Source organism: Esox lucius, chromosome 10, assembly GCF_011004845.1.
Source record: "Esox lucius isolate fEsoLuc1 chromosome 10, fEsoLuc1.pri, whole genome shotgun sequence".
NCBI lineage: Eukaryota > Metazoa > Chordata > Actinopteri > Esociformes > Esocidae > Esox > Esox lucius.
The window spans coordinates 17,589,459-17,614,797 of NC_047578.1; the positions used below are offsets into that span (position 1 = coordinate 17,589,459).

Genomic DNA, 25,339 nt, shown 5'->3' on the forward strand with positions numbered 1-25,339 from the left:
GGAAAATGCATATGGAAAATTTACTGTCCTTGGAACAACTTGTAGAAAATGAAGACATTATAAAATATCCACATCATTTCCAGTCTATTTTCTCAATTTGACTTTCTGTTATCAGCCTCCTGCTCAGTCTCAGGCAGATCCTTCTTTGCTTTACTGTGAAAACGAGTGCCCCCTGCTGGTCCTCCCACACTACGGCCAGCAGCATCTGGTCTTCCATCCTTGGGCCAAACACCACCAACCAGGCTTAGCAGCGTCAGCAGCCAGCCGGCAGGATGCATGGTTCTATGCTGCGGTACAGTGAGTGACCCATAGATCATTCAGATTGAAGCCATTCCATAGCCCTTTGAGAACAGCTAGGGTGTTCGATTAATGTACTATTACATAAGTGTATTGTAAGGACAGTTTTCCCTTGGCTTCTTTTAGTCACAGCATCCTGTTCCTTAGGAAAGTGACAATTTTGTTGACCTCCTTTTGGTTTGGTTTTTTCCAAGTCACAGGTCTTCACTTTCTGGAGTTTAAACTGTTGAGTATCTTTTGGATCCTCTTTATTTAAACTCTAATGGGTACAAATGAGAACATGTATTATACAGCTCTGGGAAGAATGAAGATACCACTGCACTTTTACTTTGGATCAGGTCACAGTTTGGATTAAACATATTAGACAATCACAAAAGCATAATTGCACTACGTGTTGCTGGCATCAGTGTCATCTAAGTTGTCTTGTACTATTTTCAATTAAATATAGGGATAAATATAGGGATAAATGATTGCATTTTATTGGCATTTTACACAGCGTCCCAACTTATTTTAGGTAAAAGTGTTGAATTATTTAGTCAAGCAACAGTTTGGTAAGTAACAGTACTGAGTTAAGCAACAGATTTGTAAGCTATTTTATAATAGTGGACTTACAAAAAAGTTTGTTAAAGACCAAGTTATGTTTATCTACTCTGTTTCCTAAAATTTTACAAATTAGTGTAAATTGATGATATTGTTATTGGCAAAATATTCTGCAGAGCAATGTGTTTAGAAATTACAATTTGGTTTTGGCTTTGGTCATGTTGCTCTCCAGTTATCTAGCTAAATGATCAAACAACGTTTTCTATCAATTAACTGTCTAGCTAGCTTAATAATAGATTGTTAGGTACCTAGAGATACAAAGGATGAAGATGACTACCTCACTGGTGACCGGACCACAAACCCCAGAAATGTCTCCAAGATAAGGACAATTACTCTTTCAGTGTTGCAACCTGTATGTTGGCACTGTAGTTCACCATCGCCTACATCACGAGTTGCTGCATCAGGGGCAGTCAAGGCACAGGCAAGTCCCCACAGGGCCAGAAGCAGATGGATGCTGATTAGAGTGACCATTAGCATGTTAGCATACAGACTGGTAGAGCCGCTGCTTTTGAAATTATATATATTTTTTGCATATGTTTGAGCCCACAATATGATTAATTGTTTTTGTTGTTTATTTGTTGCATTCACTTTTGTTCAATTTCATTAAGGCGGCTAATACTTCTTCTTCAGTTGACTGTATTATAGTGTGATGACTTTATAGTGACGTCTCAAGCTAGATAGTGGACTTAAATACAGTGGACAGGGATAGCAATCCTTACACTCCATTCTAAGCCAGAAGGAATGATGCCAGGGGTTGTCAAGCCAAAATGTGACCACATAAACATTTGACTAATAGACAAATAGACCAGTAGAGAAAATAACATTAAGAAAAGCCATGGATTTTACAAAGGTACTTTTTACATGTTCTATTCCCATATAAATTGATTGACAATTGAGTCCAATTGTTAATGAATATGATGCAGTGAAGGAAAAAATTATTTGATCCCCTGCTGTTTTTTGCACGTTTGCCCACTGACAAAGAAATTATCAATCTATAATTTTAATGGTAGGTTTATTTCAACAGTGAGAGACAGAATAACAACAAAAAAATCCAGAAAAACCCATTTAAAAAATGTTATAAATTGATTTGCAGTTTAATGAGTGAAATAAGTATTTGATCCACTCTCAGACAGATTTCTGGCTCCCAGGTGTCTTTTATACAGGTAACAAGCTGAGATTAGGAGCACACTCTTAAAGCTTGTTACATGTATAGAAGACACCTGTCCACAGAAGCAATCAATCAATCCGATTCCAAACTCTCCACCATGGTCAAGACCAAAGAGCTGTCCAAGGATGTCAGTGAAAGTGTTGTGGTCAAATGAGACCAAAATCAAGCTCTTTGGCATCAACTCACCTCGACGTGTTTGGAGGAGGAGGAATGCTGCCTGTGACCCATCAAAACCTTAATGACTTGAAGATCGGCAAAGAGGAGTGTGACAAAATCCCTCCTGAGATGTGTGCAAACCTGGTGCATTTTTCTGGATTTGTTTGTTGTTACTCAGTCTCTCTGTTCAAATAAACCTACCATTAAAACTATAGACTGATTTATTTCTTTGTCAGTGAGCAAATGTACAAAAACACCCCATAAAAAGGGACTGCCATATAGTGGTGGCTTTTGGAAGTACTATATGACAATATGTTCAGTGACCCCATATGGGCATTTTCAATAATTATCAGAATTGGTGAGAAAATAATGGCTGTGGAAAAAATGCCATGTTCATTTTAAAATTCAAAACCATTCAATTTGTAGTTATTCTGAACCCCTGGGGGTATCCAAATGTAATGTAAAACAGGCTACCTATTATATTTTACTATTTTATATCAATATAAAACCAAAATGTTTTTTCAGACTTTTTTCACATTATTACTCATGTAAGTGTCTCAAAAAAGACATATAAATTCAATACATCCTTCATGTAGCTGAGGGTCTGCAGAATCCCAGAATATAAAGCACCTCCTTCAACTATAAAGGATGACCATTTGAGAAGCCAAAATGTCAAGATCGTGACAGGCAAATTTTAAAACCCTATCTGTCAGAGGGTTAACAAGTATTTTTCTCTAAGAACAAACATTTGTAAACACATTTGGTTATATTTAAAGCCAGTGTTGAGGTTATAGGTACAGATATGGTTTGGTATACTGGTCACTTCCCTTTCAGTCACAGCTGCAGAACACGTCAGATCTTTGTCAGGTGCATTCCATCCCCCCTTTTGTACGTAATCTTGGGCTTCTCCCTGATTCTCCGGGAAGCAAAGGCATACAGGAAAGGGTCAAGGCAGCTGTTGACGAACGTGAAGCTCCGGACGATGCGTGCGGCTATGCTCCTGTTGTTCAGCAACACTGCCGACACCTCTGGCTGGGACGACTGCAGCACCACACCGGCAATGTCCACTACATTGACGATATGTACAGGGATCCAGAAGATGAAGAAGGCAACGATTACGCTGGTGACCAACCTAGTCAGCTTGACACTGCTGAACAGGGATGTGTTGTTCACCCTCCTGTGAAGACAGCAGTAGCATGTGACCAGTACTGAAAACGGGACCACAAACCCCAGAATGGTCTCGGAGATGAGGACCGCTATTATTTCAGCGTTAGAACCTGTTTGTTTTTGGCACTTTAGTTCACCGTCACCCACATCACGAGTTGCCACGGCGGGTGCAGTCAAGACACAGGCCAGCCCCCACAGGGCCAGAAGCAGCGCCCTTTCTCCTTTGTGCCCCAGACAATTCCACCTCTTTGGGTAGAGCACCTGGATATAACGGTGGATGCCGAGTAGAGTGACGGTTAGCACGTTAGCATACAAGCTGAGGTAGAGCAGGAAGGAGGCTAGCTTACAAACAACACGGCCCAGAGTCCAGCCATGCAGGACCGTATATATCCACACTGGCACAGTGGTCAGGCACAGGATGTCAGAGGACGCCAGGTTCAGCATAAGGTATAGAGTGAAGTTGAGGCGTCGGGGGGAGCGGCGCAGGATGACCACCAGGACAGCTATATTCGCAGGGAGACCCAATACACAGCACATACCCAGGATGACACTCGATGTCAGCCGGCCTGAATCCTGGAAGGTGGGGTCCAAGATGGAGGTACTGGAGGAGTTGAGTTGCTCCATAGATGCTGAAACATATTTAAATATTCTGTTCATGCGGTTTTTACCTAAAACTGATCATATACACTAAAACTGATTTATATAAGAGAACAATGAAAACCAAGTCTTGGAATCCACAAAAAGTCCCTTCTCCTCACGATTTCCATTGAATGATAATAAGGAAACTGAAACATGTTAACGGTCTCTGTTCTACTTGAGAGTTTAAGAGAGAGAGGGAAAGCAAGAAAGAGATGTTCAGGCCAATGTTTACCAAGCTTCTCCAAAAGTTCACTGCTCTCTCCCATGGACGAATGTCTTTTGATCAGGCTGAAACTCTAGTTTACCACTTGGCCGATGTGTTTTCCAGCTCAGTTCCAGGTCTTTAGATGTCACTCATGTCACATGTCAGCTTCATAATGGCCATGTAACTCAGTGAAGTTGACTATTATCACCACATGCCTATTTCGTATTTATTTCTCATTGGCGGAAAAGGAACCAGTGACTTCAGAGATGCTGATGACCAAATCTTTGGTGTGGCAACCTTGTAAGTCGGCTCTGTGGTCATTTCTAATAGTCATTCTTGTGTGAACAGAAACTGGCTATTAACACAACATTAAACTGAAAAATCCATACAGATTTCTGCACTAACATGAGAGTTCTTATTTTAAACAATATGCAACTGTTACTGTGTGAGCTTCCATGTGAGCTCTCAGTAATGAATTGGCAATGTTATAAAGATTTACGTTTAAGAATTAAAAAATGCAATTTATGTTTGCTCTAACGATTTCTGTGGTTAGAGTGTTGTGATTGTGTGTAAATGTTTTTGAGGGAACATTCAGTTCCTCTTCAGTTGTGTACTTTTCCAATCATCTCTGTATCTCTGGGCAATATTGAAAGTTACTTGCTATAAAGAATATTCTATGTTTTAAGTGGTGAAGAGATGTATAAAACCCTGCTACAGGGAAGGTATCACTGCTTGTGTAAAAAACCTAAATCCTCTTAACTATTATGTCTTTGTCTATAAAAGCACTTGGTGACAAGTGCTGTTGTGGTAATTTACTGAACTGATGTATTAATGAATTCTACAAATGTATTGGGGTATAAGGAATTACTAGTTTAAGTATTGATTTTAATGGAAAGGTACTGAGTCATTGTGCTTGTACAAGGGGAATGCCTGATGTGTTGACAATGTGGAAAAGGAAGAACATCAGATGTTGATGTTGCTGTAAGCCATTTGTCAGAGTGGCGGTAAGGATAGCGGAAGAAACACAACTGAACATTCTGGTATAAGAAGTGAATGTATTTCCAACTGGCCTCAGATGTCTCGTGGTTTACCTTTCTCCTTGCAAGTATCAATAAAACTGTTAATTGTGTCAAAAGAGTATTGTCTCTTCCCACTTCTAAAAGGTTCTATTCAATGGAATTGCCATCACACTGCTGATGTAAAAAGGGCTTTATGAAAAAATAACATACATGTTTGATTAATTTGATTTGTTTGCGACTGTGACCAGTATACCAAACCCACGTTCTGTTTCAAGTGACCACATCCTCTTCTTGGAACAACAGTATCAAGCTATATAAAACCTAGACCTATTATAGACTGGAGATGGTTTTTGGAGCCAGCCATACTGTATAATAATCAGACTTGGAAAATGTTGCTTGATGTTATTTTCAGTGTTTCACAGACTATCGGAGTAATCAGAAGAGATTATTCACATATCATAGTTAATCCTTGTAAAATACAGGTTCATCTTTGCTGTGTATCAGTTTTATGGGTTTCTTGCAGGTTCGGTTCAGAATTATACAGTATGTAACATCAATGTGAATGTGAATCAATGTGACTAGAAAACTGTGAGGAAGCTTATGTTCATAATGGAATCAGTGGTTAGACTGTAGAGTGATCTGACTGCGTCGAACCGGTTAATTGCATGAAGTTTTTCTATAAAAAAACATAAAAACATTGTTTTATGTATATTTAATGTATTTACACGTGTTTTTTATCTTCTATATTCTATTTTTTTTTTTTTACTTAATTATCATGCAGTAAGACCATGGAAAGGGTAATGGGGCGTTTTGTGTAGGGTAACTGGGGTAAGGGGCATGTTGTGTAGGGTAACTGGGGTAATGGGGCATGTTGTGTAGGGTAACTGGGCTAATGGGGCATGTTGTGTAGGGTAACTGGGGTAATGGGGCATGTTGTGTAGGGTAACTGGGCTAATGGGGCATGTTGTGTAGGGTAACTGGGCTAATGGGGCATGTTGTGTAGGGTAACTGGGTGTTAGGGAGGGATTTTTAAGGGTGTGTCACTTATCCGACATTTTCCACATCGGCGAGAACCGATCCCTCGCAGATACAGGGGACATACTGTACTTTATTTTCACTATATTTGTATTGTATAGGACTGGGTCTACAGTGGTGCTGTATGAAACTCCTTTGGACAGGGTGTATATTGGTAGGTAGAGTGTGTAGAGGAATGTAGCGGTCCTTAATTACCTTAGCACCTGTATTTGGCTGTCTGACTGAGGGAGGTTTTTCTACGACCCTAGCGCCCTGTGTGAACGTCCGACTTCAATTGTAACCCTGGCCATAGTAATCTCCTGTATTTTCAGCCTGGACAACACTGATTGTCAGAATGTGGTCAACACCATTTCCTTTCCCAATGCTCTACTGAACATCTATGATGTTATCTGAACCAAAGGTTAACGAGTTTCTCCTGACCTCTGATGATCTTAGTCAGGTTCGTTCACAGAAAGACCCCAGGGGGTGTTTGAGCCCCTGCCCCTTTCCCTTGAGACTAAAAAAATGCTCCTTTTGCCCAATTCAAAGATGGTTTGGGGTGAGTTGTTTGATTGCACAGTGAAGGAAAATAAGACAAGTGCTCAGCATATGTGGGAACATCTACAAGACTGTTGGAAAAGCATTCCGGGTGACCAGCTCATGACGCTGGTGGAGAGAATGCAAAGAATGTGCAAAGCTGTCATCAAGGCAAAGGGAGGCTACTTTTAAGAATTTACAATATGAAATGTATTTGGATCTGTTTAACACATTTTTGGTTGCTGCATGATTCTAATAGTTACTTCATAGTTTTGATGTCTTCACTATTATTCTGATGTGGAAAACAGTAAAACTAAAGAAATACCCTTGAATGAGTAGCTGTGTCAAAAATGTTGACCATTTCTGCATATCAACATAGTCCACAGCCATTAACATAATTCCATTTATGTTAAATGGAAACAGTGAACATGTCAATTACTACAGTTCCAGAGTGTATCAGAAGACAGCATCTGTTACAAGCAGGTTTCAGTGAGTACTTCATGTCTTTATTATCAGTCCCCTGGGTCTGAGAACGTTGTTTTTTTTTTTTTTACAAAAGTGTCAATAAGACTTAACCACTGTGTTGGACAATTAGTGGAGGATTTGGTGGAGTACTGGCTGAAAGTAATCTAATCTACATTTTGACTTTCCAATGTTACTGGAAAGTCAATAATACTGCCAATAATACTGCTTAATGTTGCTTTTCAAAGGGAGAGCCATGTCTGTTGTGAGGAAAATGTACAGCAACTGAATGAGTTTGTATCACTGTGGTCCATTTTTGGTGGAGGCACTAGACTGGACATTGCAAGTACGTTTACCTAAAGTGAATGTGGTGGAATATACATTTTTATTTTAATGGATAAATATATTATAGTTTTATTAATAGAAAGCCAACTTCTAACAGCACACTGCCCTTCTGCTAGGATGGCCCCAATACGGGAAAACTTTGTTCGGCTCAAGCTTCTAGCACTCAGAATATGTCAATATCTGATGTCCAGTACATCTTCTTTTATCTAATACAACTTCACATTCTACAATTTCATGTAAGGCTGTTGGTTTTGACATAGCAATATTTTTTATTTTTTATTGTTTGCCTCTATACATGTTTTTTTTTTTTATTATACTAATGATTTAATGAGTTTAACAATTAGAAATATAATAATACGGAAACCTTGCGCTCTCAACTCTGAGTTCAAGGAGCTCTGGGGGCTCATGTGCCCATCAGTTCAAACCATGTAAAAAAAGAAATGGGAATTAGTCAGAATCACTTGTATGGATCGAATTGGCCTACTTCTAATTCGCAGTCAAGTTTAAAAAATGAGGCTGTCCTCTGATATGAAGTATTGTGTAAGATCTGATTAACCTGATCTAGGGGCTACTTACTGCACACAGCACGTATGAGCCTGGAACATCGTGAACACATACTATTCGCAGTTTTCTCCTACCTCGCGGGGATCTGACTAAACAGCGGTAAGACCGTTCCAGCAAGCTAATGGCTTGGAGTTAATTTTGCCATATGAAACTTGAACGTTACATAGACCTATTTTCCCATCCAAAACGTGAGGAGTTTATTGTAGGTTTGTCTAAGAGCAATATCAGGTAACTCTAATCTCTGCAGCATTCCTAGTTGGAAAAGCAGCATTTGTTCCACCACTCCATACTTTAGTGACCTTGACAATAAACAGTCCAACAGTGTTGTGTCAAATCATTTTTATTTATCTGATGTGTTTTATGGTATGTCCCACCAAAATGTTACTCGCTAGTGTGTTATTTTTTGTAGGCTGTGAACGTATACCACTACAAGTCAAGCATGTGAGGAATGCATTTCATTCAACAAAGGCAGCATACATTATTTTTGTGTGATCATTGGTGATTAAAGAAACATTGAGTGGAGGCAACATCTCTATTGACACAGATCGTTTGCCCGGCCGCACACCGGGAGCAAACTCGGTGCTATGCTTCGCAACACATATGACCGCCGTTCTTGGCAATACTCCAAATGTATACAAACGTTAACAATCGGATAGCCCCATTCAATGGTGTAGCGTGGTGGCACCAGGTTGGGGTGCAAGCCTCCCCACCCGCGGGATGACAACTTAAGAAGTGACAAATACACATGTAAAGCCGATCCTGCGGTAGATTAACCTACCAGCTGACGCCTGACTGTGATAACAGGATAGAAACACACAATATAAACACTACATTTTCAAATATAGGCTAAATACACATTGGCTAAATGAGCTCACAAGTTCTCATGTATTATGAAATACTCAAAGATAACAGGAAGTTGAACATCATCTGAACCAAAGCATAAGTATGTTTGTAACAGACATAAAATGTAGGGGAGAGCGGGGTATGTTGTCACACTTTTCACACTGTGTTACATTTACAGGGTACAATACATCACAATGCTATAAATGTCATACCAAATGAAAGAAGGAAGTCTTGGGCACATTTTGTATTCATTACCTCATATCTTATTTCAGTATGCAGTTGTAGACTTAAATACAGAGTGTGGACTTGGGACAATTTGCCCCTTCAGCAGGTAAGTTGTCACATTGGATTATCAACAAATAAGAACAACTAATTGTCAATATTGATTTAAAATTCAAACCAAATTTAACTTCATTAAAGAACACAAAATGAAAACAATCATGCCTAGAGAATCTGGCAAATCATGCCTGACAATCAAAACACTAATGCTGTCATAGCAACTTCACCTGCCTCATGGCCTTTAACATTGTCTGGTGGTGTGCTGTCATTCTCCGTCTTTCTTTTATAATTTTGTACAATCTTTCCTTCCCCACTTTTTTTCCTTTCTTTCTTCCTTCCTTCCAAAACACATTTCCTCATTGCAATTGCATATTCATTACAGGCTTATTACACCCTCCACCATGTCTACTATCCTTGTTTCCACAATGCAATTCATAACACCTCACTAAATTAATGACACTTTATGAAATAGTGTGTGTGGATATACTGTCTCATAGAGTAGACAAGTAGTGTTTAGTAGACACACACACACACAAACACACCACAGCCTGTCTTGTGTAGGCTAGTCCAGGGATATATCAGCTACTTTAAACTATATGTATATATAATAATTCATTTACAGTAACATCTAATAATATTATCAGAGCTGATTAATAGGTATTACAATGTTTTTTGAGCATGTTCTGTGTCTATGTATACCGGGGCAAGTTGTCACATGTTCAAACTTGCCCCAAGGTCATTGAGACAACTTGCCCCAAACTGACGTGTGTTAATGTTGGCTAAATCTCATGTTTAACTCAATGTAAGACTGCAGATAAAGTATCTAAAGATGTGTCTCCTCTACTCAGTGCAAAATTATACTTTTCTACATTCATACCTAACAAGGTTTCCTTGCATAAAATTTAAAATGGCAAATTTTTACTTTTAAAGGGGAAAAATAAGAAACTTGTGCTCAGATTAGTGATCTTGATCATTTGTGAACAGGAAGTTGACCATAGAACTCGTAGTCACACGAAGTAGCTATTTAATTTTTGAGAGAGCACCTCAAGTGTTGGAGGTATGAACAGTGTGACAACTTACCCGTGTGACAACATACCCCGCTCTCCCCTACATATTAACAAAAATATATTTAATAATGCATGATTAAAGTTGACAGAAACAACACAATTTAAGCTTAACCGAATGGAAGTCAAGCTTGATGACATCACCAAAAGAACCAATCTAAACAGGTCTTTTCATGGATACCTAGACAGTATAGGCTATTAATAACCAGTTCGTAACCAATTTTTTTGTTGATGGCACAGTAACGGGGTGACTTAATTCATATTTGCCTGCTCTAAACAATTATTTTTTTTAAAAGCACCCCAAACATCAATTAATATAATTTATTTTTGTAAAGCAAATTTTTTATGTTAATGGGTAATGGTCAGATTTGACAAGTGTGGCAGGTGTCACTCCATTTTGGCTGCAGAGCATAGCTTCAGACATGTCAGATCATTGTGCTCTGCATTCTGCTTTCTCCCTTGTCGGACAGGGCCTTGGGCTTCTCCCTGATCCTCCGTGAGGCAAAGGCATACAGGAAGGGATCCAGGCAGCTGTTGATGAACGTGAAGCTCCGGACGACACGCGCTGCTGTGCTCCTGTAGCGAAGTAACCTTTCAGAAGCCTTCGGCCAGGAATCCCGTAGCGCGATGCCGACAATATCCACAACGTTGACGATGTGCACAGGGATCCAGAAGATGAAGAAGGCGACCACCACACTGGTGACCAGCCATGTTAACTTGGTGTTGCTGAACAGTGCCGTCTGGTTTACACGCCGGTGAAGACAGCAGTAGGACACCATAAGCGCTGAAAACGGAACGACAAACCCCAGAAGGGTCTCCAAGAGAAGGACCGCTATTCTTTCAGCATCTGACCTGGTTTTTCGCTCACATTTTTGCTCGCCCTCGCCCACGTCACGAGTGGCCACGGCAGAGGAGGTAAGGACACAGGCAAGCACCCAAATGGCCAGGAGCAGTGCTACCTCTCCCTTGCTCCCCAGACGACTCCACATCTGTGTGTAGAGCACCTGAATGTAGCGCTGGATGCCGAGTAGAGTGACGGTTAGCACGTTAGCATACAAGCTGAGGTAGAGCAGGAAGGTGGCTAGCTTACAAATGACACGGCCCAAAGTCCAGCCATGCAGGACCGTATATATCCACACGGGCACAGTGGTCAGGCACAGGATGTCAGAGGACGCCAGGTTCAGCATAAGGTATAGAGTGAAGTTGAGGCGTCGGGGGGAGCGGCGCAGGATGACCACCAGGACAGCTATATTAGCAGGGAGACCCAATACACAGCACATACCCAGGATGACACTCGATGTCAGCCGGCCTGAATCCTGGAAGGTTGGGTCCAAGGTGGAGGTCCTGGAAGAGTTGAGGTGCTCCATAGTCAAAAGGGATTTAAGAGAAACCTGTAGGACAGCTGTCTTTAGACAGTAAATTGTGGTTATTTGCAGATGCCAGACACCTAAAAAGAGATACCAATAAGTCTGGTTCACTATGAAAAAATGGATATCTTGCTTCTCTTAATCTTTTGTAATATGGTGAAAAAGGAAACAAATGTTTTGGGTAAGCCTGTCAGCTTCCCCTTGTTAAGGCATGTGTGTGTGGGTGGGTGTGTGAGAGTGAGTGAGTGAGTGAGTGAGAGAGAGTTTGTGGTTAATAGTATGATATTGTTAAGGAAACAGCCATTTTCAGATTAGACATGACAGAACAGCTTACACAGCTTGGGTTATACATAAATGACTGCAGATTGTAGGTGTCTACAAAATCGCCAAGCCACACTTTTTTTTGTGCATATATTTGGGGAAACACATGAGAACTTTTGATAGACAAATGGCTGTATAAAGGCTGTCCTTTCCCAATAACCGTTCTGACACCATCTCAAACAGCAAGTCCATTCTGTCAAAACAGAGTTCGCAATCCATTTGAAGTCTCACTGAATGCACGTGAATGCGTTCATTTCCACAGGTGACTGACTTTACAGTGCGGGCCGATGAGTCTGTCAGTGCCCGTCACAGTAAACTTAGACCCAGTGGCATTTGCAGAATCATTCTGAGCTAACAATGCAGAGGAAAGATAGTGGGAGAAAAAAAAAATCACATGGGGTCAGTCAATCCCTGTCATCAACTGTCGTCGTCCTCTTCCGAGGAGGACCGCAGCGTTCCATCACAGTCGTCGCGGTAACAGCCGGCCAGGAGGCGGAGTTGCTCCAGGGACTCCTGGAAGTCAGACAACTCTGGACCCTGGGAGAGGAAACTGGGGGCCACACGGCGGGGGTCCATGGTGCTGGCTCCGCGCTGCAGCTCCGACAGCCAAGGGCCGAGGGCCGGAGACGACTGCAGGGAGGTGAGGACTGGAATGGAGGAGACTAAAGGGGACAGTGCTGTGGAATAGAGCAGAGGAAGATAAAGTTAGAGCAATAGATCTTCTGGTAATAATGAGACTTGGACACAAGCATAGTGAGGAAATAGAGAATATAAGTGTTGTTATAGAATAGTGTGGTATATTATTGTATAGTTTTGAAATGGTGTGGTATTTTATAGCATAGTTATTGAATTGTGTAGTATACAGGGAGAGTGAGTTGTGACAGATAATTTGAGAGACGGGACTGACAATGTTTTAGTTGTGTCCAAACATACATGTCGGTGGAGGAGAAAATAACAGGCTAGAAAAACAATGATACCGAGATACAGACAGAAGAAGTGGAACTGACAAACAGGAAGAAATCATAAGTATTGAATATGCTTAAAAAGTACTGTGTAGCCAGATAACATTAAAGAAACAGAGGTACAGAGTAGGATGTCAGCCCAGAGTTTGTGAAAACCTGGTGATGAAATCTCTTTTCTACATAGATTGGATTTACTCACTATTGAGGGGAGGGGCCTGATCCTGCAGAAAGCCCTGGGGGCCAAGGGTTTGGCTGAATATTTGTGGGAAAGGCGGGGTCAGCTTACTGGGGCTGGACACAAGATGGACTGAACTGCATGAGGAGAAAGAGGAATGGTATGTTTACGCAATGGCACAAGGGGGTGTGATATATGGCCAATGTACCATGGTTAAGAGCTGTTCTTAGGTACAATGCATAGTGGATTTGAAGCACCCGGACATTAAGATAATTTCTGTGATTTAAACAGCAGAATTAGTTTGGTGAATCAAGTGTGTGGGAGCGTATGTCAGGTTGAAACTTACAATGGGGTAGCAGGGTAGTGGCCATTGATGTAGGAGCTCAGCACATCTTCCCCACAGTCAAGGCTATGCAGTGTGGTGGGGGGCTGCATCCCTAGTCTCTGCTGGCTACAGAGGGGACAGTAAAGTTACAGCAGAACATTCAAGTCAGAGATATGACATTTCTCAGTTCAGCATAGTCAATCCAAACGGACCAACACTAACCAAATACATCCACAGTGATAATGGAGGGTTGAATCTAAAACCCTAAGGTGGAGAAGAGTCCACTATGAACATGTAATAAAGTTGAAATGTGTTGATCCAAACAAGGTCTCGGAAGAAGCAATGTCAAAAAGGGTCAGAAATTTATTTGGCAGTTCCGTGTGAAATGTATATTAAACTTAAAGGGATGCAGGTAGTCTAAAAATCATATTTATCAAAACATTTATATAGTTAGCCCAGACTGGACAGTAATTTTTTCCAACCATCCAATATTCAGCTCTGTCCCTGGCTGTAATTAGTGTTCTTAGCCTCATCCAAATTCATGAATGGAAACTGTTCGTCCCACTACAGCCAAGCTGCATTGCAAGCGGAAAACTACTCCAAAACACATTTAGTAATGTCAGGGTAGCATCGATTTAATTTAATGTTTTTACACTGACCAAACAACCGGCGGAATTTGGTCAAATCAGAACTAGTGAACTATTTGCTACAGCCACTCACACAGCTTGTGTGCTTTGGCGAGGATGTCATCGGGGTGGGAGTGAACGTCACCTCCAGAAGCTACACCTCCAGAAGCTACACAATAGGAGAGGTTCTCTAGCTGGCCCATTACCGTGAACATCGTCAGTGGACAGTTTTATTTCTATCGTTGTGGAAAATGCCACGATCGTGTTTTGTTTGCAAAGAAAGGATACAAGGGACCTGGGAGAGGAGACTTCGTGTTCCACTTGTTGCCATATCTTAATCCAGACATATAACAATTCTACCACTGACATACTATTTAGTTTGATATACAGGTATATTGACTCTTATAAAAGCTACTTAAGTGGTTAAATAAATTAAATAATTTACATTCGGTGTCTACCATTGTCTGATTAGCTTTGTTGACATCAATTGAATAGAAAAGTTTAGCTTTGAGCTAAAGCCTTTGAGTCAACGTTTGTGCACCAAAACAACTGATCAGACGGTAGGTTTACATTCAAGGGTTTTAGCAGATTAGCTCAATTCAGATAAACATGATTGAAATAATAGTATATAGATGATAGTCTGATGTACAACAGGCCTAAACAGGGAATTTTGGATGTACAATCACGTTATGAAACTTGGAAACATGGTTGCCCAAAATATGTTCATCAGATAAATGCCTGCCTGGCAATGTCCAGCAAAAAAAAAAAAAGATCTATCTATATACACATACATATATACACATACATACATACACATACAAGAAACCAGACGAGCCTAGTTTAGCAGGCCCGCAATCGAAAGTGTTGCCAACTCGAAAACAACTTCAAAACCAGGTCGCCCACGGGAAAGGCTGTGTCGTTAACCATTACACCACAGAGCTGTACATTTGCCAACTGTCAGTATAGCCTCATCTTAATCCGCCATCTGTATATCCTGAACAAATCTTATTTTGCCACTGGCCATTTTAATAGTTAATTGGCCATTTGTGAATGACATTGATACAGTTAAACTGACTAACGTTTCTTACTAAGTTTACCTCCACCACAAATGGCGTCTATGTATGACGTTTGCCACTGGCTGTTTTTACCTCGTATTAGCCAGTAATAAGCTTTATCAGTATCTACTAACTTACTGGAATAGTCATAAGAATTGAGAAATTGCTAGCGAGTTTGCCAAAGTTATTTCATTTCATGGCAAAACAACATACTTTTCTTTCATTTGTGAATGACATTTATACAGTAACTGTCAATAAAGGTGACGATAACTAACCTTTTCATCAAGTGAAAAGACAAGAGAATTGTGGAATCTACCAGAAATAATAAATGTTGTTGCTCTCAATAGATTCGAACTTAGGTCTTCCACATGAGAGGCACAGTCTTTAACCACTACGCTACGGCATAACACGTTTCAGCAGTCGCTAGACTCCATTGAGGATTGTGTTAAACTGACTAACGTTTCTTATTAGGTTTACCTCCACCTTAGCATTTACGAACTGTATGGCTTTTGCCACTGGCCGTTTGAACAGCGTATTAACCAGTAATAGGCTTACAAGTATCTTCTAACTTCCTAGGAATAATCATAAGAATTGAACAATTTCTAGCGAGACTGAAGATCAACTTTTCCATGCCAGAAACTGTTGCAATACAATCGTATACAGTTTCAGTTAAGGCTTACTATAACATAACTATGTTAAGCCAGCAAATGTGTTTGTCTATCCTTACCCAAAAAGTATGCATGGAATCAGTCACAATATAACAAACAAATATGCAAAAAAACTACAGTGGACAAGAGACATTCTAAAACGTCCTCAGCAAATTCGGATGATCAACCACACATCTTGGAACAACTTCAGCTTCAGGGACTGGGTCATTCATGGTCTCCTGCATTGGAATCAATCGTTCCCATTAGTTGCAACAAAAGCATACCATTTCGGTTAGCATTAGATTGCACGATCCACAGCTACACCACCATGCTCCGGACATTCTGGGCAATGGTTGGGGATTAACTGGTTCACCATCTCCCCCATCGTCAACTGCTGTTCTAGCCTCCTCTGTGGATTCTGGTTCGAACAAGTAAGGTTCTGTCCCCCGGAAAAAGCGTTCTTCCTGGTCTTGTATTTGTGTATTTTCCTTTGTCTCTCAAGCAAGTAAACATTGACTGTCCTTAGGTGAATATCAACAAAGAAATAGTCAACTTGCCTCCTAGCTAGCGAATACCAACTTATGTTTACTGTGACATACACACCTTCTCTTCCCGAATTTTGAACAAAACTGACCGGTAAACACAGGAAGAACCTGCTTATTTGAAATGACAAATATATAGCGAAACTTTTTTAGAGGAATACAACATTGACAGGTTCTTTGAGTTAAACAACACCACTAGTCTTAGTTTGGAGTGTCCGAGTAGTTTTCCGTTTGCAATGCAGCTTTGCTGTAGTGCGGCGATTAGTTTCCATTCATGAATTTGGACAATGCTAAGAACGCTAATTACAGCCAGGGACAGAGCTGAATGATGGATGGTTGGAAAAAATTACTGTCCATTCTGGAATAACTTTTGGTAAGGTAATGTTTTGGTAAATATGATTTTTAGACTATCCCTTTAATGTTCCACATAGAGCTAATGGTTGTGCAGGCTTTTATTCCAGACCTGCGCTAACGGGTTTTCAGTTTATTATCAATAATAAACATGGTTCTCGGTACCGATGTAGCTATCTGAGTCAATGAGGCCTGCATGTCACACCAACACATAAATGCGGTTGCCCATTATATAGCAGACATATAAGTGACCTCCTCACCTGACCAGACTCTGGCCCTCTAAACCCCTGAGGGTTACTGACTGGCCAAAACAGCGGCCGTCGCCTAGCTCCGGACAGGTCGACAACGGTTTCCATGGCAACGTGGCCGCGCAGGCACCCAGCGCGTCAGGAAGAGAGCTGCCCTGTGCCATAGGAAAGGGGAGGGCTCCATAGGCAGCCACCACCTGGGACACAGACCCACCGGGTCATTAGGAACAACAATACAAAAACACAGACCAACAGGGAGAGAGACTACAGCAAGACTGTCGCCAGTGTCGTTGTGAAACCCACCTTTCTCCCGGACACTGTCAGCGTGTCGGCGAATTCCCACATGGGGATGCTGTTGTGCCTCAGCCTGTAGGGAACAGTCAGGGCATCCAGGGCCAGAGCCAGTACAGAACTGGAGTGGTACCACAGGGTGGACTGTAGGACAGGTGAAGGAAAGTGAGTGGTGACAGACCGATACACACAGACAGACCGTCAGACAGGCACATTAACACTCTGAAAATATTCACACCACTTGGACCTTTACCACATTTTAAACATGGATTTAAAAAAGGGATTTTTGCTATTGATCAATACAAAAGTACACAATATCAAAGTGCTCAATAAATTCAGAAAAGTATTCTAAGTTACAGTTCATTGCATAAGTATTCACACCTTTTGAGTCTTTGAGCTGTGGTGAGAGAAACTTCCTGTAGTCACAAAACACTATGTAACACAATGTGTTATTTCGCAATTGCTTATGACTAAAAGTATAGAAAAAGGCTTTTATTCCCCACACACTTTGCTTTTGTTACCAGGACAGTGATATTTTGAAATGTACAACAGTCAGTCGGCACAAGCCTAACACTGCTCATCATCCTGAGAACACCACCAATATCATGAAGCATCATGCTATTGGGATGCTTTTCAATGGCTGGGATTAGGAGACTGGTCAAGGTTGATGGAATGATACATAAAGGTTTTTAAAGAAAACATGACCCAGAGGGCACAGGACCTCAGACTTGGGTGAAGAGAAATCTTTCAGCAAGACAACAACATAAAGCACACAGCCAAGACAACTTCAGGGACAAGTGTGTCAATGTCCTTAAGTGGTCCAGTCAAAGACCGGATCTCAGTCCAATCCAGAATATGTGAAAATAGAACATTGCTGTTCACCAATGGTCTCCATCCAACTTACCAGAGCTTGAGCAATTTTGAAAATAAGAACTGGCAAACATTACTGTGTACAGATGTGCAAAGCTGGTAGAGACTTAGTCAAAGACTCATAGCTGTAATTGCTGCCAAAGGTATATCTAGAAATATTGTCTGAAGGGACTTGAACACTTATGCTTTCCATTATTTTATGTTTTGTTTTAGTAATTCAGCCACAGCAATTTGTAGATTGTATTTCTCATTTTGACACTATAACATTACTTTTTTGTGTTAACCAGTTGCAAAAAGTAATGTAACACAATAAATGTGCAGAAGTCCAAGGGAGGTTGGCCCAAATACAAGCATAAACATGACAGTGTGGAACGTGAGAAGCTAATAATTTTGACTACCAATAAATTAAGTCTATTTCCAGAATGAATAAACCACAACTATAACACGAGAAATGATAGACGAGACCAACATCGACCGCTGTCTGACTCACATCATAGTTGAGGTGGGGGAAAAATGGGGGGGCAGGTGGCTGTCTGGCCAGCCCTCCCTTCAGGGTCAAAGGGCAGAAGAAGGAGCTGTTCTTGGCCAGGTGGACCATGCCTAAAGAGTAGTTGAACAGGTGGTAGAGCTCCTTCATGGGGGTCTATGGAAATCAACACAAGTAACTTGTTATAGTCATTATCATGTAAACAAGACACTGTCATTATCTCATTCATGTATACGCAGATCACACAGACTGTCTAGGGCTCTTTTCATTTTACTTGTCTTTTATGAGTCTGCAGTAACAAAAATAATGTGATTATTTTGTGGGCATGTGATGTTTTGGAATTTGTTCTTGTTGATTTGCTGCTGTTCATCAGTGGGGAACAGAGAGAACTCAGACAGGGCGTATATTGATGTTGTTTTTTTCTTTTTTGTCCTAATTGTAATGATGATCCTATTGAATTTCTTCAGTTTGTGTTAAAAAAAAAGAAAAAGATTTTCTCTTTGGTAGTATCTTGGCAGAAATCATCTAGCTGTGCTCAACGCTCATTGGCTAGGCCCTTATGCTTTGAATAGAAAGCACCAGCCATTGTCATTGACAATTTGAGCAGCATTTTGGAATTATAGTAGAATCAACCAATCACAAATTGTCTTGTAATAGGTGGGACAATTGTATGATGCCTCAAGGCCCTCTAAAGCGCCTAAGTATACATCACTAATTCAGAGCCAATAGCAAGCCTTATCTCGTTTTCTTACGCTTGAGCCTAGCTAGCTGGCTAACTTTTTGCAGTGAGTATAGGTAAGGATGGCGATGGCCTGACTATAAGCCCTGGCTTTGATCTCAATCGAAAAATAACTTTTCGGATTTGAAATCAAAAGACAAGCTACATGAACCTGCCATTATCCATGTCATAAAGGACAGGAGAATGGATTTTTTAAAATGATAATTCTAATTGTGAGTGGACATTTTTTCATCATGTTGAATACAATGTGTAAAATGTTCTTTCATCTTTAGACCACTGGTTGTGAGGTAAAAACATTGTAATGACGTGGCAGTTGGAAGTACTGGGTACATGACATTTCTTGTTATAGGGCTTTTTTTTGTTGCATGCTGGACATCGAATACAGCGTAACTTTTTTTTCTCTCTGACAATGTGAGTAGATGTGTGGATGAATTTTGTCCACCTCTATTTGAGTGACTGTTTTGGAAAATGTTTCTTTGAAATGACACAATCGTATTTTCTTCTAATGTGGTTCCTGCTATCGATATTTGGAAATGTTATGTACATGTGCTGCTTATGTGAGCCACAGTCTTGTCGTGGCTAATGACCGTTTGACTCAGTCATCAAAGAATTACTTCTATAAAGGTCTGCACATGAAATGTCAAAAGTCATGTTCTGTATACACAGTTCTCCATCTCTATGTATGACATCAGATCCTTTTCCGCTACTGAGGGCCTAGCTCCAACAGTCACGGTTCGCCACTGTTCATCACTGGTTTTAATCTTTGTACCGTGCATGTTCTACTGCATGATGCATTATTTTTCCTCTCTCTCAAACATTTTGTACAGGCTATTCAGGCATAAGCCAAGTTTCATCTTCATAAAACATGAAACAGTTTAATGGGTCTAATGAGCTTCATACACTAAATAGAAGGATTCTGGACATGGAGAATGAGAAGAGCTCATTTTCTGTGAAAGACTTTTGCATGCTGTAATTAACAAGACCCTGTTGAAGAAAACAGTGCTGACTGACAACATGCCTGAAAGCGGTCAGCCAAAGACTTCCCTGTGGTCACTCACCGTGTCTGGGTGACTAACAGGTGCAAGCCCCCAGGTTAGGATGCCCCGTCCTCCATACGAGTCCTGCAGCATCTCTGTCACCTTTGAACCCAGGCCTGAGAAGCCATCAGCCAGGTCACACATCACCTGGAATCCCTGGGGGGGGGGGGCAGACAGACCTAAAATGATTAAATCAGCCCTTTAAATTGTGTGTTTGTTCAATCAATACTTTTTTTTTTTTTAAGGGATTCTATTGTGGTAGTTTTCCAGCACCAGGGTTTTTGATAATAACCACTTTTTGAAAGTCATGGAGCATCACCAGTCAGTCAGTTACCTGTAGGTAGTCACACTCCTCTATGAAGAAGTGGAGTCTGTCTTCCAATTCCTCCAGCACGGTGCCCTGAAGCAGAGCCTCCCCCTGGCCGAACGCCTCCAGAAGGTGTGTCTCCCTGGAAACACATTGCCAAAATAATGTCATTTTCACAGGAAGGTTGGAGAGTTAATTCAGCTTGGAGGTACAGTGATACACTAGAAATAACTACAGCCAATACAGACGGTTTGTGACGGTGTCTGTCATTAGAGAAACACAGGTGATAATGTAGAGACTGTTAAATAAATAACTACAGCCAATATAGATGGTTTGTGATGGTGTCTGTCATTAGAGAAACACAGGTGATAATGTAGAGACTTAAATAAATAACTACAGCCAATACAGACAGTTTGTGATGGTGTCTGTCATTAGAGAAACACAGGTGATAATGTAGAGACTTAAATAAATAACTACAGCCAATACAGACGGTTTGTGACTGTGTCTGTCTTTAGAGAAACACCAGTGATAATGTAATTATCCGATGTTATGAACCTCAGCCATGTCAACCATTTTTGTGGGCATCCTAGGCTGGTAGTAATTCCTTGTATGGTGAAGATCTCACCCGTCGTGGTTGTACTTGTGGATTACAGAGATTGTGCGGGGGTGCAGGTGGATCCTCAGGAAGTCCGACCACACCCGCACACTGCCCTCGAGCTGGTAGCCTTTCTGAGCACGCTCCAGGCGGCTGTTTATAGTCTCCACAGAAACTGTCCGTAAAAAAAGAATGCATGTCAAGGAAGGTGGGTGACTGCTCTTCTAACCAATTACTGGTCATACACCCACATTGGTTTGCTGAATTATAATGTTAAATATCAACTAAATGGTCTTTTGGGAAATGTAACTTTAAAAGGAGACAATTTTCTGCCCTAGTAGTGAGCAAAATGCATTTCAACCCTTTTGCAAGTCTTACCCGAACAGTGAGGCACTGGAATTTGTTCAAAATCGACCCCAGACAATTGCTCCCCCTTCTGGACACAAAAGGAATAAGAAGTCAGAATAAGATTTCCATTTGAGTTCAAGTTTTTAGATTTGGTCTCAACGCTGTGTTTGAAAAACTGCAAGCATTGGGCAGGTGCAATAAGTATTGTGATGGCTACACATAGTATTTTAGTAGACGTCAACAGGGCATTTAGGCAGAGATAGAAAAGACATTGAAACAAAAAAAATAAGGGTTTATGCAAGTACATTAACTAAGCCAACCAGACACAGGTAAAAAATTAAATAAAACAACGGTAAATTCCTGAAGAAACCTTCCTTTAAAATCCCCCAATAATTGGTTTAGTCATTTTTACACAGTACAGTCTGTGTGGATGTGTTAAATGTGACAAAAATATTTGTTACACATCCATTTTTCAGTGGCAGTTGATTAGATGATATCGGACTAAATCAACCCAGATAAAACAATAACTAAACCAAAAATGTTCTATTTTGGTTGACAAAGACAAAATTATTTCTGTAACTTAAGTCTTGAATAACCAAACTGGACAAAAGGATTTTGGAAATAGAGAAACCTTTTGCAGTGTGATCAGCTCCTTGGTTATTATTGAATTACATAAAAGGCATACATATCCCTGACATTAGATGCATGACATTACACCACATGGTTTTGATCGAAGCTGTGTTATCCCCTGTGGTAAAATAATCTGCGTAACAGCAAAGCAAATACGTACTGTCATTCAACAAGGGATTCTCTTCAAATGGCATTTGGTTCAATAAAAAGGCTCAGGTTTTAGCAGTATGACATTTTTATCAAAATGACTAATACTCAACTAAACCAAAACAAAGTGCCAAAATGATCACAGCTGTGTGTCTTAAGGGGTTAATGGATAGGATTTGATTTTAGACTATAGAACTGACACACATTGAGTTTAATGCGAGGGAACATAAACAGTATGCATGGTGTTGATGTGTCATACTCACATCTAGCTTGTCCAGGTCTAAGAGAAAGGGGTTCTTTGCTGTGGGGCTCGCTTTGTGCATCATTACATTGCCCTCCCTGTAAAGACAATTCATTTAATACTCACACAGACAAGGTTTGAGGGAACACACAAAAACGGAGTATTAACCCCAGTGGAAAACACACAAAAGGCAAGTAGACAGACAAGCAATATAGACGCACCATGTGAGAGCAGTGAGATCCTTCCCAGTTTCATAGAGACAACCTTCCTGTCTCAGCGTCTGAAGACTACCTGTAGAACAGTGATATCAGTGGAAGTTGGACTTTTTAGATGTAACCAACTTTGATCAATGAAAATCTACCTCACAGTGATAATCTTTTTACTGCTGATATTCATATCTAGTGACAGGCATTGTTGTTATATCATATTCATACCAAAAATAAACTATTCTTCTAAGTTTGGCATTTGGATTGCACTGATTCTCCAATCTTTCTACCTTGTACCCTTGAATGTGCAGCTATTGCTGTTGTTGAAATTGAAGCAGTGTGAGTTAGGTTTGGTGTTCTTTCATATATTTATACAGGGAAATATAAATTAACAGAAAATAAATTGGTACCAATGCAGTTATCTTCTGTTTGAGAGTGAAAACCAATGTACATGAGGCCCTGAGACTTACCTTTGAGGTCCATGGCAATAAGACGGGGAGTGTAGGTCATCTGACCCCCAAGAGTTTGCCCCTCTCTGAATAGAACATCATTCTGTAACTCGCCTGGAGGCGTGTCTGGGTCGTAGGTAAGCGAGGCATCCTGGTGGATGGAGAAATAGGACATTGTATGTTCATGTTGGCATATTGCGTAAAGACCTCAAGTTATTTACATTTAGATAACATTTTAAGTAAACAGTTCTACCTCATACAATGACAAAATATATTGTTACTGTTGGTAGGTGCACTGATCACCAATCATAACATTTTGATAACCGTATACTGTACTGCAGGTAGCTAGCTAGCTATTGTAGCGGCGTTATTAATGTAAATAGTGGTTGCATTTAAATATGGGCTACACCTTCACCTTGCTCACGTTTTCTACAACAGATTTTTTCTATATATATATATCTTCCAGCAGTGCTAGTCTGGGTATTTCAAGAAGTATGAAACGTTACTCTGTTTAGCTAGTTAGCTAACCTCTTCTGCAAACCTCTACGTACTCATCCAGTGATTCGTTAAAAACAAAATACAGAAACAACTAACTAGTGCTCACTCAGGCAAACTAGCCAGGGTATTAACCTGTAAATTCCACCAATGTGTGCCGACGAAGTTAGAATAGTGTCCAAGCTGAAGAGTGACGACTTCTCTACACAAACTACCCATCATGAAGTCTATAAGTTGATGGGGTACAATATCACTAACACATACATCTGGTAATTTCAGAATTTGTTTTTGGAACCCAACGCTCCACCATGGCGAAAGAAACCATGACAAGAGACTATTGGATCACTCAAACATGATTCAGTAAGAATATGCGCACATCCCTCATCAATAGCTAAGCGTCTCCTATTGGCTAATAAATGCTACATTCCAAAATACGATTGGCTCTTAAAAACGTTTTTCAACCGAGTGAACATAGTTCGGTTTCACAGCGCCGCAGGAACACGGGAAGCGCATGGCCCTCTGATTGGATCCCGTAGGACAGACACCTTTATTGGCTTATTGATAGTACACAAAAACGGGCGTACTCAAAATCTCATTGGGGAGTTTTATAAATGCAACGAACATAGCCGGGCAGAAACGGTGTATCGTTGTTGCATTCGGTTTTTAAGATGAGGAGGATGAACGGGATGGCATAAACATGGATGTCATTGAGCATGTTTTTCGTTGTTGTGTAAAAGTCGCCTGCACAGATTTGCTTTTGTTTCAAGTAAAAAAGATCTCCCCCCGCTTTTACCCGAGGACGTAACGTGCCATTACCCAGTTCAAAACCGGGTGTTTAAATAGAACTCCACCAGACAATCGGATCTCGGAAGAGAACGCACGTACTTCTGATCCGCTCTGATCAGACGTGGTTGACGCCTAATAGGATCTGTCCCTAGATAAACATTTTAAAGGGGCAATATGTACGATTTTACTGTACTACTAGCATTAAAAAATGTCATAAATGACCAGTAGGCATCTGTAGTTAATGTTTTTAATTAAAGTTTCAAATATTTTTCTACCAAATGAATCCAAGTGACTGATATTCCCCATTTAAACTTCCTCACCGGTATGTCTTTCAGTTTACAATGACTTGTTTAATCTTTTTATAATCGCTTTAGACACTCTTAGTATTATTCTCCCAACCCTAAACCACCCTGGACTAGTAGCTAGTACTATACTGGTCTCGTTCGGTTAGGGTAGACGAGGAGGAGACGAGTTTATTTATTGTTTATAGGCAGCCAGGCAGGATTCTACACGTACAATGCCCCTTTAACCACACCATGCTGTATCATTTCTGCAAGGCGTAGCTTATGCCAAAGCAGCGGCTAACGTTGATCCTAAAAAAGACTAAATCAGTCGATGACGATAAGAGCGACACCATTATTTGATATAGGAGATGTCTGGAAACGGACCAGTATATGTTTGAAAAGTGTAATGATAATACATTTATATACAGGAAATAGTATGTGAACTACCT

The 25,339-nt window shown here is 40.6% G+C and overlaps 3 protein-coding genes across 4 annotated transcripts; all 3 read right to left on the reverse strand.

Moving 5' to 3' along the window:
- Positions 1-3,073: 3,073 nt before the first annotated feature.
- LOC105012711 (apelin receptor B) lies at positions 3,074-4,375 on the reverse strand. The gene is made up of 2 exons (XM_010873731.2): positions 4,260-4,375; positions 3,074-4,017 (listed from the first exon to the last, which is right to left on the reverse strand). Exons 1-2 carry the CDS (start codon positions 4,291-4,293, stop codon positions 3,074-3,076), a joined length of 978 nt encoding a protein of 325 aa, XP_010872033.1. The 5' UTR covers positions 4,294-4,375.
- A 4,122-nt stretch (positions 4,376-8,497) lies between these two features.
- On the reverse strand, positions 8,498-24,187 carry msto1 (misato mitochondrial distribution and morphology regulator 1). 2 transcript variants are annotated; one of them, XM_020050441.3, is made up of 14 exons: positions 23,956-24,187; positions 23,347-23,476; positions 22,892-22,961; positions 22,693-22,768; positions 21,683-21,737; positions 21,335-21,479; positions 20,737-20,851; positions 20,424-20,558; positions 18,630-18,782; positions 17,282-17,413; positions 16,991-17,175; positions 13,531-13,635; positions 13,209-13,321; positions 8,498-12,724 (listed from the first exon to the last, which is right to left on the reverse strand). In XM_020050441.3, the coding sequence occupies exons 1-14, from the start codon at positions 24,040-24,042 to the stop codon at positions 12,465-12,467; spliced, it is 1,761 nt and encodes a 586-aa protein (XP_019906000.1). In that variant the 5' UTR covers positions 24,043-24,187; the 3' UTR covers positions 8,498-12,464. The 2 variants fall into 2 exon arrangements, with proteins under 2 accessions (XP_019906000.1, XP_012991060.1); XM_013135606.4 differs by having other exon boundaries at positions 21,683-21,740.
- LOC106024487 (leukotriene B4 receptor 1) lies at positions 10,785-11,726 on the reverse strand. The gene has a single exon (XM_034294834.1). It carries the CDS (start codon positions 11,724-11,726, stop codon positions 10,785-10,787), a length of 942 nt encoding a protein of 313 aa, XP_034150725.1.
- Positions 24,188-25,339: the final 1,152 nt, after the last annotated feature.